Below are 16,086 nucleotides of genomic sequence, written 5' to 3'. Positions count from 1 at the left end.
TACCTTTTTTTCTGGCTGTTTACAGTATACCAACATATCTCAAAAAAAATGGTATAAACAGAAGAGTACTTCCTCCCTTTTAAACCACCCATCTACCCAGTAGTTTCAGCCACTCCCTTCAGCTAAATGTTTCAGAGCACCCCAGGTACTTTGAGCTCTCAAACGAAGGTATTTTTCTGCCACTATGTGATAGACAATAAAGTTTCTTGAACTTTGAATCTAGTACACACACCTCATCAACTACCATTACACCGCTGCATACATACAATGTTCTGAAGGGCCATTTCTCTAACGGTACTCTCTTAAACAGAAGCACATGGCTAATTATTATGCAAAATGTCATCATGCGACCTTCCGTTATGGCGAAGGATTGGCCTGACTACTACCAACTGGCTAGTACTGGATTTTGCTATGCCTTGTCTTCTCACCTTCATCCTCCTTATATGACAAGTTTTTATTTGACCTTCGCAGCCAATAATTCAACAGATTAACTTTTTCAGTTTTATTTATTTTTCCCCAAATCCCCGTCTCGCAAATAAGACATTTTTGTGGTTGTTCCAATGCATATTTGTGTGACATTATTGGTTGCATGTGTGGTGTTTCGGGGCAAAGATCAGCTGAAACTGAAACTGTCACATGAGTCACTTTAAACATGAATGCCATCAGTTGAGGCGGAAAGATCGGATCTGGGGAAAAACACGAAATTGAGCTTTAAGTCCTGTAATGTGATCTTAGCCAGTGACAGACTGTGACGCATCACACTCTAACACTGCCCACGCCATAAATTCTGCTACAACAACTATTTATGGGTTATCAGTGGGTGCTCAACCCCACACAGAAGAGACTGACACAGGTTTCATTAATGGCTCTGAACACTGGAAACTCCTGTATCCGCTGAGCTGTTTCAATCTGAAGGCTGTATTGCACCATATACAGAAGTTACATCTGTATCTACACAGAAGCTCTTTATATTAGTTGGAATTTAAAGTGATTCTGATTCAGATATGTTCTGTGGCAGTAATAACTCATATTCACTTACAGTTTGTCTCCAGGGAGATGCGTTCCACTCTTGTTAGATGAAAAACTTACATATCAATAGGCAGCTTTACATAAACAGCCTTATTTTCACAATGCAATTTTAATGCAAATGCATTCCATAAACCATAGAGCAGCATTTGTTGGGGCTTTATTGAAGAGAAGTTCAAATAAATAGGAGTTTTTGATGCAAAAGCAGCTCTGCAGCAAACACTGGTCTGCTGTTCTATGTAGATATCGGTTATTGGACATTGGCTATGCTGGTTTTGTCAGCTGTCAATTTAAAACTCATTCATATTTATTCATTCAGCCCTTTCGTTTGCTGTGTCCTGTGCTTTACAGTGATTTTGAGTGAAGATTTTGCTCATTATTAAAACTGAATTAAAAATCCATTAAAAATCTAATCTACAGTAGGGGGAAGTAGACACATTCCCTTCATCCCCTGAAAGGCGGAAAGAAAGATGTTTCCATCTGCCTAACGGACACAACACTTTATTTCTAGGCTACAACATTTCACCTGCACTGATTCAGAGCATCGAGTTTAAGCTAAATCCCGTCCTTGCATGGCATTTGTATGCAGACAGAGGAGCAGTAAAAAGTAGACCTATTTAGCGTAAACAACATTATAAATCTGAGGAGATTCAGCCTCTGTGAGGAGAGTGCATCAAAGTCCTCCGAATCCATGCAGTTATCTCTTCCTACAATGCTTTGCCCTATTGGGCTTTCTACTCACAACCCTCTGGTCTGCCTACAGACCCAGCCTGTACGAGACAGAAAACAAAACATTTTCTCATATTCTCACTTTGTCTCTGAGGAGGAATCTTTTCAAGCTGTTGCAGGCCAAACAAACAAAACATCTCCATCCCTGAGATTTATAACCATCTGCAACCAGCTGAAGCTCGATTGCAGAATATTTGTCCTTTACAATCTGTAAAGTTTGAAAAAGGACAAGCAAGATTTTGGGGGATATTTACTTTGGCTGTTATATTAAAGTTTGGTTTTTTCCAATTTAGATAGTGTTTACTAAACCTACTGATGTATACACTGCACTGCAACACTTTATCTAATATACATGAAGCAAAGGTGGGACCAAGTCATTGTCTTGAGATTTACGAAAGTCTTACTGTAAGTCTTTGCATTCAAGTCCCAAGTCAAGACTGATAAGTTTCAAAACAAGTCCAAGTCCACAAACCTGTTTCAAGTCCTAAACAAGTCATAAAGCAGTCTTAACTAAAAGTAATGCCACTTTAAAATTAAACTACAAATAAGAAAATGTTTGTTAGTCTGACATTAGGTGGACTTCTGTTACAGATTTGCACAAACATTTTCAAAATGTCAATAAAACACAATGGCTGCGCTTCCACTGAGTGATATTATACTCATTCTCCTCTCGCAATAACTTTCCAAGAAGCATGGCGATGGATGTTCAAAACATCAGCAGGTTTATTTCTATCGCAGCCACTGCAGGAGCTGTCAATATTTCCAATTGAAGGACACGTAGGTGTGTTATGTGAGTGATGATGAAAAGACAAGCTCCTTATACATAGGAGCGGCCATGGCCATGGCCAGGCATTGTGGATTCAAAACCTTCACATGTTCTGCTCAACTTTTGAAGAGTTGTGAGATGCAATAACAGCTCTTGTAGCGCCTGCTGCATCATGCCCGAGGGAGCCAGTTCGTACTGACATTCTTTGTTGTACATTATGTGACCAATAGAAGCAAAAAAATGTTTCCATTGCAGATGTGATGTTTTGTGCACAACCGCTTTTCATCAGACTAGATTAACACTGAGACAGCATCTTACGAATGCTGATGAAGAGCAGTTGTGCTTGAAACGTCACTTTGGTGCACTAAATTAGTGATAACTGGAGCCCTGCAGTGTGCGAGCCATGTTTATGCCTTTTTATTTTTCACTTCGTTTTTGGTTGAGCACCTGCTGAGATTGGATGTGCATGCAGATTTTTGCTTCAGTTTGTTCAAAATTGATGTGTTTCCGTATTTTATATTTGCTATTTCAATTTTTAGCAATTTGAGGGTAAATTGAAACCTGCCCGCTAATAATATTGTACAGCACAAATTTTTAGTTTGCTCCAACTTCATGAGAATCTCAGCGCTGCTGCACTGCATCAGAATGTCAGTAAAATCCCCACAGTGTACATGTACAATGATCAGAATACTGAGGCAGCCCATTAGAAAGACTGAATAGCAGGGAACCACAAGGGCCCAATTGAAAATATACTGGGGGCCTTTAATGTTTATATACATTGGTTCATACATTTTTACAGCTGTTTCACTGCGAACAGATCGAAACATTTAGTCATCAGTTCTGTGTGAAGGAAGAAAGCCACAGCCATGTTACCATACGAACATTTTAGCTCCAGATTTCTCCAAATCACTTCCCCGTAAATCAGCGCAGTGAAAAATACATCCCCACATTAAGCTGCAGATGTTAAAGGAAGTGACATTCATGGCAGCGAGTGCGCTCACGGCCCAGACGATTGGAAAGCAGCCAGACTGTGGAAACAGTGCTGAGAGGAACCGTGTGGAAGAATATGAAAATACATGTGGCTGTGATTATGTAAAAATACTAATAACAAATTAACATTTGCTCAGCCTGCCTGAGCGCCAAAATAGAAACTGAATGGGAATTGCAACTCATTGCAACACAAGCACTTCAACTAAGAATGCATGCAGATGAGCATGAGCTATATGGGTCAGTGAAAATATTCAAATCAACACAACAGTGCCGGAGTTAAAGAGCAAAGACGGGTTATTTGGTATTATCCTATATCCTATAGAGAGTAATACTGAGGATACAGCCAGTGGGAAAAACATTAAACATTCATTTCAGCTGTCAGATGAAATTCTTGCATGTTCAAAAAGTTCATTGGAAATCCAGAACAAGCACTTACGCAGGGCTTTTCAAAACCATGATTTCAAATTGATGACAGTGCATTTTCGAAATGTTTATCGCAGGTTTTGAATTGAGGGGTTAGGGACCCAAAGGGATGATGTACACTGCTGTTCAAAGAGGGGGAAAAAAACATTGAGTTTACGAGGCACTCCCAAGACAACAGAGACGCTGTATATTCTCATCAGTGTTTATCGAGGCTTTCTCCAGCAGCAGCACCTGCATGGATCTTTGGTGTTTTGGGAGGTGAATAAGGAAAACTAAATGCTTGGCAAGCTCGAGATTTTGCAACTGAATACCGGCTGACAGCAGGCTGGAACAACAGCGGGTCCCGAGAGGCAGGCGGATCAACAGAGGAACGCGGCCAGTCTGCTGACGTTACTTATGTAGAAATCAATAGCCCGGGCCTCCCGGTGCCCTGGATTTATCTTCCTGACATTTTCTATTTGTGACAGATCTGGGTGCCTCTACAATGGAGGTGCTTTAAATGACTGTTTCAGAGGATAAAACAAGCTCAGTCCAAGGCTGCAGTTCCTTTATTTCAGCTGGAATATGGGCCGTTTGGACAACAACAGCAGCAGACTCAACCTTTTTATTGGCCTGCTCCATCTTTTCTTTCCTTCAGGAATCTTCTGATACGTATAACTTAATGTATGCAGTGATAGTGAGAAGGAGCAAAATAAAACGGATTTGTGTTCACGGCTTACATGTGAGTCTGATTTGTATTTCATCACATCTATGAATATTAATGGTGATGTGTAGTGCCCCATGCTGTTTTAAACCCAATTTCATGTTTTTAGAGTTTTTTTGTGATAAAAATGGTCAAATATGAACTGAAACTCCACTGGGCTCTATTTTCCTGCATTTTCGTATCTATTACCCTTTCTCCAGTACCACTTCTGGCTGCGCTGAGAAAAACCATGCCAGGCTGATTCCTTTTTCTATTATCAGTTATGACACTCAGTGCAGTTACATGCACAGTTAAGTTGAGCTGCGGTTATAGCTCGATTAGGTCATTTCAGTGGACGACTGTCCTTGTCCCAGTACACAAGCACCGTGGGAGAGTCAATTTATTGATGGAAGTATGTCCAGCTCTGCCATGGTAGGTAGCCATATGCCGCCTTTCGACTTATTACATCACACACCCAAAAAGTTAACAAGAAGCAAACAGGTTGCATGTTGAACGGTAACATGGATACATTTTTACACTGTTCATTTCATATGTACTCTACCCTTTACTTTTTACCTTTGTCTTGTTCAGGTTTCTTCCCTTCTTCCTGTTTTTTTCCCCCAAGATTTCTTGTACGAATTTGTGCTGTTGGATGTCTGCGTAAAAGCCAGGCGCGGAGACTAGGTGTAAACATGAAAAAGTATTTCACTTTCAAATAACAGGATCTAGGCATGTTAATCAGACTTTGAGAAATTTGACTTACTACAATTTTAGTTGGACATGTTTACATGTATTTTAAAAGTAAAGTTTTAGTTGGACTAACACAATAGCCTTACTTTACTTACTATACTTTCTTCTTTCGCCAACATGTTAGCTTTGCCCTTATTCCCTTATTAAAAAGCCTATGGGATTTTTCCATTGGATTTTGCAGGAAACAAGCTCTTTGGCAAACAAATGTTGATGATAATCACACATTTTGTTCAGCAAGATAATCTGCATTAATGAACACCAGTTTATAGATTTTTGAAGCCTAAATGCAATCGCCAGGGGAGACAGCAATTGTGTCTTGCTGGGCGCCACTGTCTGCAGTAGTGGACCGATTTCAAAAATTGTTGTCTCCATTCGTCACTAAAACACATAAAGTTGGGAGAAGGCTTCAGGCTCAAAAATAAAGAAATTTCCATTTAAAGTGGATTGATTTTGGCAAAACAATCAAAATCTGGACATTAGCAGCTGCAGTCGAAAGTAGGACTGCTTTTCCTAATGTGTCTGTCAGAAGGGGAGGAGGATCCTCAGTGTCCCAGTAGTTTGCTGGGTGTCAATGCGATTGATGGCTGTGTCAGCCTCTCTTTCAGCTGGAATGGAGCTGCCTCTGTTCTGAACCATTGGCCACAGATGGCATTCTTAATGGCTGTGTCTGTCACTGACATGTTGCAAAGAGAGCAAATGGCAAAATGGCGCAGCGTGAGCTCTACATCATCATCCGACTGCAATCAGAGTTGTTAAAAAGAAAACAAAATTGTTCTAAAGTTCTCCAAACATAAAGCCAAAGTATCTTTCACAATAATTAGATGTACATTTGGTCATCAGCTTGGAGGAAAACACTTGCCCTGAGTGCTTTCAAATAGCTGGTGCTGCATCTGGCGAGAGACGTTCTAAAATCATTTCTTTATTTCTGAACATTCTGCCAATCTTTGAACATTTTCAACTATCGAACCAATTCATACTCATGCATATGTTCACCTCGAAACATCGTTCAATCTTTAAACCAATAACCATCATTTGAATTTTATTGTATTAGTTTAGCTTTTAAATACTTTTCATAGTGTTTCTGTAATCACAAGTGTTTTGCTCTTTTCAGGGGGGCTGCAGTTGTATAGCTTATTAAGCTGCCGAACTGAGTCATGCCAAAAATAATAAAAAAAAACTTCTCTGACAGAGACCTAAAGTTTCCGCACACAGAAAAATTTCTCGATAAAAATGCTTCTTGCTTCTACTTTTAGTAGAATGCTATTTTAAACATTTGAACGCTGAGCAAATTAGTGTGATTTCTTTAAAAAAAAAAAAAAAAAAAAAAGGGGGAAAAAGGTGTGAATTGTTCCAAAAATTGCAAGAAATAAGTAAATTTACAAATTGATTTTTTTTTTAAAGCTATAGAAAATGTCTGGGGGAAAAGGGCAAGGCTACGGGGAAAAATTGATATTAAAACTAAAACTTAAAAAAAAGGAAAAAAAAGAGCTATTGATTATTATAATTAAACATTTAAAGTTATGTTACTTTTTTGGTACTTTCTTTGTTTGTTTTTCATATTCTTTTTCTTTTATTCTTTAAAAAAAATACTTTTCAAGTATTTTTCTTGCTAATTTTTGGGTAATTTCTTCTTTTTATTGCTTATTGCCTTCTTCCCATGTTTTTAAAAGAAATCAAGCCAATATACTCGGGGTTGAAAGGGTTAATACACAAGGGAAAGAAGAAAATAAAGTGCAGATTAGTATTTATTGGGATAATGTGCAAATGTGTTTGCCCTTCAGTAGTTTAACAATGAATTGCATTGGGATGCTGTATTGAGAATAAATAAAAAAACCTCAGTTGGCGCGAGGCTCTGTTTCGATCATTCCCTAACAACAAAAATATTTCAACCAGCCAAAACAAGAGCACAGAGAGATCAATGCAAGCCCCCGGAATAAAAAAGAGCAGAGCCTGCAGGTGGATAACATGCTCTGAATGCAGCAAAGGAAGGAGAAGCAGCAGGAAGGTGCAACAGCACTTGGGGTCATGAAAATTGTGCAGCCTACAGAGGTAACACAGAGCACAGAGCTGCACAAGATTTCTGGGTAATTCAGATCAAAACTGAAGCTCTTATTGTCATTTCTTTCACTCCTGGGCCGGGATTTGAAAAATGTATAATCTTAATCATAACGATCTTGATATTGAAATCTCCCTTTTCTCAGTCAAGGATCAAAATCATCTCATTAGGCTCAAGTTTTCATTGCAGATTTGTGAAAAACTTAAAAAATATTTTCTAAATGTCGATCAACACAGCTACGAAATGACAGCGTTTCCATTCAGTGATGCTATACGACTTCTCTCGCGAAGTTATGCGACTTATCCTCTCACGATAACATTCAAAGAAGAATGGCGATGGATGCTATGAAAATTAGCAGCTTTATTTCTATTGCAGCCATCACACTAGCTGTCATTATTCCAATCAAAGGTGACGTTGGTGTGTTATACGATAATGGAAAGGCAAGCCCCTTATACATGGGAGCAGCCAAGTATGAGGGATTTCTGGGAGGTGATAGTCCAGGAATTCACAGAGGAATTGTGGATTCAAAACTCCTAAATGATCCACTTAACTTTTGAAGAGTTATGTGATGCAATAACAGCTCTTGCAGCGCATGCTGCATCATGAGGGAGCCAGTTCCTGCCAACAAGCACATAGCCATAGCATCATGTGAGCTAGAAAAGCTTAAAAAGTTTTTCCATTGCAGTTTTGCGAAATATGGCTTTTTTTTAATTGCCTGAAATACCCCCTCATGCAAGCGTAAAAACTTTTTTTGTGATAAATGGGAGATTTTACAAAATTAAGGTGTTTCTTCAATATGCACAATTTGAGGGTTAGAAGAAAACCTGCCCTAGAGTACTTATTTTAACCCACAACATTATTTATTTTCTGAACCTTACCAAATAGTTTTGGTGTCTAAACTTAACTGTGACTGTAACTGCAACAAAAACTAAGTGTTACAATGTTTGTCAACTGTGTGTCACTATTTTTAGGCCATATCACGCAGCCGTAGTAACAATATCTGGAGACATGAAGGCAGGGCTACGAATCAGTCTACATGAAATCAGCGTCTGTATTGGGATCCAAATGATCCCACATTTTGGTATCAAGTTAATCCAGATTTCTGTCTTAAATTTCAAAATATCCAAATACATTTAGTCCAGAGAGGTTAGGATTGGATTGCCAATTCTAAATCCAAATCTTCAGGATCAGAAATCTTTGGATCTACTTTTTAATACTCAATATTTATGTCACATCAGAATTTAGTTTGATTCAACCCATATAATCCCCTGAGATGATTTTGAAATACTGGACCCAGGTGTACAACAGAAGCCAGTTTCACTCTTGCTGTGAAAATGCAAATACTGCCTCAAGTAGCTCTGTAGACCTCACAAGTCATTTTACATTCTGTGGTTAAGAGCTCTTCTTATGCTGTGGAAGTGAAAGGAATTATTCTATTCTTTCTTTTTTTTCAGCCAGAGATTTCAAGGATCTGTCCAACAAACATTAACTCAAAGACAAGAGCTTTGTGCGCCCATCTACTGATTCAATTCCACCACTTTAGAGGGAAAAAAAGAGTGCAGAGGCTGAGGCAGTACTAATGCAGGATAAATTCAGAACAGTCCAGCGATGGGAGACGACAGATAATACCACTATAAAAACACACCACCTTATCAGTCAACAGAAAACTTTCGACAAATTAAAAGAAAAAGTAGTGCTGAGCACAAAGTAAAACACAAAACTGTGGAGTGCATATAAATGACTCGGTCAACTGGAGCACCAACAAACCACAGTAAACAAACAAAGCTCAAGGCTGATCTATTCACATCCACACTGCTCGCTGTGGACTCAGGTGTTGGGCTCCAGAAGAGTCTGAAAATACAATGTTTACCATGTTTCTCATTCAGTTTCCCGGGGTGACCTTCACTCATTATTCTCACGCAACTGCCAATTTGTGAGTAGATTCAAGGTGAGCAGCTGTCAGCGGATTACAACAGCCGCAGACTTCAGTCACCCAAAGGTAAAGAACAGTTGGTGATTAAATCTAAGTAACACACGGATAGACACACACAGACTCAGGAAAAAACAGCAGCCAACCACACCAGCCTCTGGGCTGCTGTTACTAAGTTCTAATTGTCCCTAAAAATTAAGAGAGATGCTTTTATGCACGAAGAACAGCAGCGTAACGCGTTTAAGGGACCATGTACAGTTTAAAGCATAAGTGTTACCATTTGATGCACCATACAACATTATACCTTAGAATGAATTCACAGCTGTCAAGTTAAAATGCTTAAATGTCCCGTGATATTTGCTACAGTGACATGACCACCAGGGATTGGTAGAGGGTGAGAATGTCCATACAGATGCAGCTGTCTAAAACGGAGAAAATAAAACTGTTGGGTCGTGGGAGGCGGTTGATAGCTGATCCATGCATCACTAGTCTGTACAAATCTTTGTGTCCATCTAGTATAATATTGAGATGTTGCACATGATAGTTGGCAACCTGACCTGCTGATAGTGCAAGATGAAAAGTCAGGCAATCGCCAGACTCATCCTCTGGGCACCATGAATGCCCGTATCACCTTTCATGGCAATCCATGCAACAGTTGAGGAGAATTTCACTAGGAAAATGAAAAATGTCAACCACATGGTGACATGGGGTCATGGGATCACCAACGTCTAGAGCTCCCACACATCCATTTATTTGTGGCAGCCTGCCCCAATGAAAACATCTGCCACGACATACAGATTTTCTTTTTTTGGAGCTGAACACTGGACACACATTAAGAGCACTACTGGAATATTTATACCCTTCAAATATTTATAGCACAGCACTGTCGGAACCCAGGGTGTACTCTTGGCACAAGTGGAGCAGTAGAACATCAGGCTGTTCAAAATGAGACTTTAAGTGTTCATTCTGCTTGGTCTAAAAGTTTGCAATCACTCACAAACAGCTACTCCTCTCATCTGATCTAATCAGTTCTGAATGGATCAGCAGATCAATTATGCACCCAGTGATTCAAAAACTGCCTCTATGGAAAATAAAGACAACTCATGGAGAGCTCCAACTGTGCTGAGTTCACAGACCGGCAAAAAACTCAGAATTTAGAGAGTGAACACCAAATGATACAAAGGGACACACAGGCATATAAAAGAACAACAAAAACCAGGTACTGCCACATGTACACTCTGTGGAAAATACCACATGTATTACTCATTGAGCTATTAATATTTGGACAATAGTGGTGGACAGACCAATCAACCAACAATTCAACATTGCCAAATCTAAAACTATTGTTTAAGAGCACACAACAGTAATTCAGCCCACAGCGCAGCCAGCTCACAAAATCATTTCCACTAAGTACTGTAGGTACTCAGCACCAGTCTCAGGAAAAGGAAGAGATATGCCCATTTCAGGCAGAAGTACCTGTCTGGAATGACTGGAAACTGAGTGGTTGTGACACTTAAGTGATGCCATGTCCACCTGCAACCTCTTGTCACAGATCACTTCTGTCTGAGTTGCAAGCAGTTTTAGCAAAGAGTGACACTCCCATTTCAGACTGTTTCAATACAATAGTGTGTGAAGGCCTACAACTTTTTAATATTTCATAATAAAAACAAACAAAATATATTAATATGAAACTAACACAATTTGTATAGCACTCATACTGTATGTTTTTCTCTGTCATTAAATATCATGTAAAGCCTCAGAGATATCTTGGGGCAACACATTCTCAGCCTCAACTCATCAAATACTGAAGGCTAGTCAGTGACCCTCGAAGTCAAACTATGATGCTCTGGGTTACCCTCCAGCATCACTTTTGTATACTCAGGGGCCACATTATACATGTAATGTCTTTTCTGAAAATTATTAAACAAGGTAGGTTTACAAAGTTACACCGCCAGCTACTGGCCTGAGATGACTACTATATTATATTGTCCACAAGCACTGTTTTCACAGTGTGATCATATGAATGCAGGGTTTCTTGTCTTTCCTGTTTTTAGTAGGGTTATTCTCATCTAACTGTGGCCTTAATATTTAGGTTTGCATTGCCAAGTCAACAAAAACGAAAGTTCTTGGTTCTCTAGAAAAATGTACAATCCAGCATTTATGAATCTGTGCTTACATTCTTACAGTATCATCCCGCATCATCTGTTTTTGTTTTGTTGCTAAGTTTCATGGAGAGAGAAGAAAAAAGTACACTTGACACCTCAAGGTGAGCTCAAAAATAATGTAGGAGGTAGGTGAGTATGAGGGCAGAGAGTAAAAGTGGATTGGAGACAGACACAATAAGTTGGCAACTGACCATCTAAAATGATAATCTTAATGGAAGCGATGTGTGAATGTCAGACCAGGGTCACCGAGCGTCAAGTTTTCTAGAAAATCCAGAGGCTATGTTTATGCTTGTTGTTCTTTATCCTCTCAAAACTGGGCTACCTTTACCACATCACCAGTCGGGTGATTTATTACAACATATAAGCTTCCTTGAGTATATGCATTACTGTATTACTTCCATAAATCACTCAGGTTCCATGTCATAAACATTTCTATCAGATTTAACAAGCAAAGGATCTTTAGTTGATGAGTTGCATACATATACTGAGGTTGTAAAACAGGCGGTGTGAGTTTTTGGCTGAGCCATAAATGAGCTCTGTTGATGTGGTCAACTTACACTCCAATGTTACCCCTTCTACAAGTATAAAACAGTTTGAACCGAAAGAGGGTAGGGCTTAAACTGGAAGGATGTGGGGCGAACTAGAAGTTGTTATTTTAAACCTGATATTGGTATGGTTTGATCAAAAGTTGCTATATTTATTATCTATTAGATAACAATTTAAAGAAAAAATCTTGGGTTAAAGATTCAGATCATTTTTGATCACAAATGAGGATTTCACTTCATCAGGAGTGCTGATATTGCCACAATTTACTTTTGCCATCTGAGTACTAACTCAACCCACTAAGCTCAACCCACAAAAATAATGATGATTTGCTTTTTGCTGGGTTCTGCACCAAACAGAATATGATTTGTAGACTTGGGCATCACTGTAGCACCATAATGCGTCTTTAAACCTTCATCAAAAAATTGCATGTCTTGCAATTTGAATATTGGACTTGACCATATTGCGATTTCAATAATAATTTGAGGCTGGTGCTTGATATTTACCTGATAGACATGAGAGTGGTATCAACCTTCTTATCTGCTGTAACTATCCGTAAGACAGCCAGTCAGTATGTTTCTGTGCACAGTTAAAGCAAGTTACAATTACAGCTTGATTAGGCTATCTAACTGAATGACTGTCCTTGTCCCTGTATACAAGCACCCGGGAAGAATCGATTTATTAACAGAAGTCTGCCCGACTCTGCCACAGGAGGTGGCTAGCTTGTTGCCATTGGACATTCGTTCAATTTACCTATTATATTACATACCAACAAGTTAGCAAACAGCAAACGGGTTGCATGTCCAACGGTGACAACATGGATAACTTTTTGGAGCTGTACATTTCGTAGTATTCTAAACTTTACTTCGTGTTGTTTTTTTCCCCCTCTTTCCCCCTCTGGACTTCTGGGTCAAAGCCCGGCACAGGGGCTATGGAGCATGCACAGAACACCTGGGCCAGTTCAGGTCCGGTTGGGGTGTATACAGAGTAAATCGACCCTAAACCACATTATCTTGGTGTTAGTCCGACTCTGAGAAATTCAAGTTAGCATGTTTTCAGTCAGACTTACATGTTTCCATGTATTTTCAAACTCCAGTTTTAGTCGGACTAACACAACGATTCAGCTTTTTCTAACATCATGTAATCGCACTGAATAAGTGTGTTCTATTCCGTGTGCTGGCATAACTTTGAAGAAGTTTGGGGCTGATTTATTTTTAAACAAATGTGACGAGACAAATTAAGGGTGTGAAATTAAAAGTGCACTTCTCATGCCAAAAAAAAAAATAAAAAAAGCTCTAATACCAAAGCAATGACTCAAAACATAACAAGATGCTCAGCTACAGAGATGACTAGAGTGAATGTGTTCCTCCAGCAGCAATGCTGCTGTATGGATTAGGCCTTTGGGCTGCAGTATATTCTGACCTGTACAGCACCTCTGTGTGAATGTGATGTCTCAGTGCACTGAATCAAGACAATGCACCCTTACACTAATACATACACTGAACAATAATATATCAGACAGCTCAGAGCCAACAGTGGGGGAGATGTTTAAGTACACATACACACACGCACGCACGCACGCACGCACGCACGCACACACACACACACACACACACACACAAACTGAGACCTCCATAATTATTTCAAACCAGCTACACATTTCTACTCCACTACACACGTACATAACAACACCAGCAAACATGGTCAACACATATGGCATCCTGTTTCTCATTCTTTAGTTATTTTTCTGCTCAATAATAAATCCCCTTTGGACAGATTGACTGTAGCTCCTCTATTATTTACACCCACAATGCATTTTCAGTGAGGGCAATACCTTTGGTTGTGATGGCAGGCTGCTCCCCCAGTAGCAGTTTTAGCCTCTTGGCGTGGATTTTACCCTGGTAGTGTGACTGTGCCACCACTGCTGAGGTGAAGGACATGTTACACAGCGTGCAGCACTTATTCTTGTCCACGTCGCCTTTGTCGGTGCCCTAAAGAAAAAAAAACATAGAAAAATCTTATTAATGATGCATCAAAGAATGACATTTATTTATCTTTGAGAGCTTTTAAAACAGGAGGCAATCAAACGTGAAAAGTATTACAGTGCGTAGGAGGCACAGTGTTCAAGCAAGACAGCTGCACACTGAACACATCACTAATCTCTTCCACATCTGATTCCGGTGAGGGGAGGGGGTGCAACACTCCTCGCCTAAAGTCTTTGGATCCTGGTGGGACACAAATGGAGTCGCCTCTGTGTTTTAAAGGGTGATAGTGGGGGCAATGCAGCTAAGGGCGGACCGCTCCCTGAGCCTCCATCTGTGCAAGCTGCAACAAAACCCATTATCCTCAGAGAATGTTTAGGACACATGCACTGAGAGATGGATGCTATAGTTTTTACTGAGGAGTGAGAGGGAGGAGAGGAAAACTGTGCCCCATCAGGACGGCGGGGTCAAGGAGGGGCTGATATTCCGAGTGGAGGAAGACGAGAGGGAGGTGAACTCCATGGCCTCATTCAGATGTCTGGTGTATTATTCCAGATATAGTAACAGCGGGCCTGAATGTGCAGGAATGTGTGAGCGTGTCTTTCCAGTTGGATCATCTCAGCTTGCGAAAAACTGTAATAATAAGCCCATTAACATCCATGATATACATACTCCTAACACACTGACTTTGCATTATGTTTCTGCTAATGTAGCTTTTTGCTTATAAGTCAGTTCATGTGTTTGATGTTAGTTTGTGTTCATAATTAGTTTGTTTAAATTTTGTCTTTTGTACTGGATGATCATTTTTGGTACCAGCTGAGAGTGTCTGTTTTAACGTGTGAAAAATATTTGTGGACCAGCACAAAAACAGCTTTCTATATCACTTCAATTCATTGTAACCCTACACAATAGTGGGTTCCAAACAGGCAACATCCTCAAGGGCTGAAAAATGAAGCCAACACCCAAACCCAACAGCCAAATTTCATGGACATTTCTTGCTTTTTTTTAAAAAATAATTTTTAAAATCCACTAATATCTCACAATTGCAGGACATTTTTTGCCAAGTTGCTCAGTGACTTTCTATCCATGTTTTGGATAGGAAATCAAACCAATTAGTTGAGAGTTCAAAGGTTTCAATACTTGTGAAAGGGGTCTTAATGCAACAGAAGTGACCTCAATCCAGGTTTCAAAGGGTTAAAGAGTCCATCTTTCAAAGACAACAGCAGATGTAATTTGCTTGATGTCAGTCCATGTCAGTTAAATTAAACGTAATCATAGTTGATTTATCTGATATGTTCACTAAATCAGTGTTAACACACGTATCAGTCTCTTTTGAAGAATAATTTGAACAGCAGCCAAACTAATCACAAATGCAAACTTCTGATGTAAGCTACCTTTAACTGCTTCATTTAGAATGCTGGATGTGAGCCGGTACACAACAGCTGCCACTTTACCCTGACTTTACTCAAGAGCTTTTTAAAAAAACATTTGCTTTTGAGTCTGTTCAAACAAACCAAAAGGTGATTTCAGCTTAATTACTCTCAACACCACTCAATCACTTTCAATAAGCCATCAGAAGGAGTCCTGTATTCACTGCATTAGTGCTGCGTGTTCTATATACACAGAACATTTTCTTTTCTGTCCAGAGGGAGACACAAATGGGCAAATGGGATCGACATCTCTACATTCACCTAACGTAGGCAGAAAAATTACAAACAGTTCTTCTCATTTGTCAATAATTGCACCTTTTACCTATTGTTTCTTAGGATTTCACCTTCAGTTTACATCCACTTAAAGTGCTTGTTTCTTCCACTGACTGAGGTTGGGGTTGACGGATGTTGTTTTTTCAGGGCCGATACCAAAACTGATTATTTGTACTTAATGAGAACCAATATGCATTTACAATAAAAATGAAAATATTTCTGTCAAAATTTAGAATTTGGAATAACACAGACTTCAGCAAAAAACTTTGTTCAAATGCCTTAGCAAATAATTAATTCAAAAATAATAAATTTTAAACTTTCAACATCAAATACAGCAATTT

General features: G+C 39.4%; 1 protein-coding gene across 1 annotated transcript in view; it reads right to left on the bottom strand.

Moving 5' to 3' along the window:
- zmat4a (zinc finger, matrin-type 4a) overlaps positions 1-16,086 on the bottom strand; it is a 131,602-nt gene that overhangs the window by 54,218 nt on the left and 61,298 nt on the right. Inside the window, exon 3 of the mRNA XM_042488865.1 lies at positions 13,895-14,051. Coding sequence (XP_042344799.1) covers positions 13,895-14,051 — 157 coding nt within the window. The remainder of the gene's footprint in view (positions 1-13,894; positions 14,052-16,086) is intronic.

This window comes from Plectropomus leopardus, chromosome 6 (genome assembly GCF_008729295.1).
Source record: "Plectropomus leopardus isolate mb chromosome 6, YSFRI_Pleo_2.0, whole genome shotgun sequence".
Classification (NCBI taxonomy): domain Eukaryota; kingdom Metazoa; phylum Chordata; class Actinopteri; order Perciformes; family Serranidae; genus Plectropomus; species Plectropomus leopardus.
The sequence above is the reverse complement of the archived record's forward strand: the minus strand, read 5'-3'. Positions and strand labels throughout refer to the sequence as shown.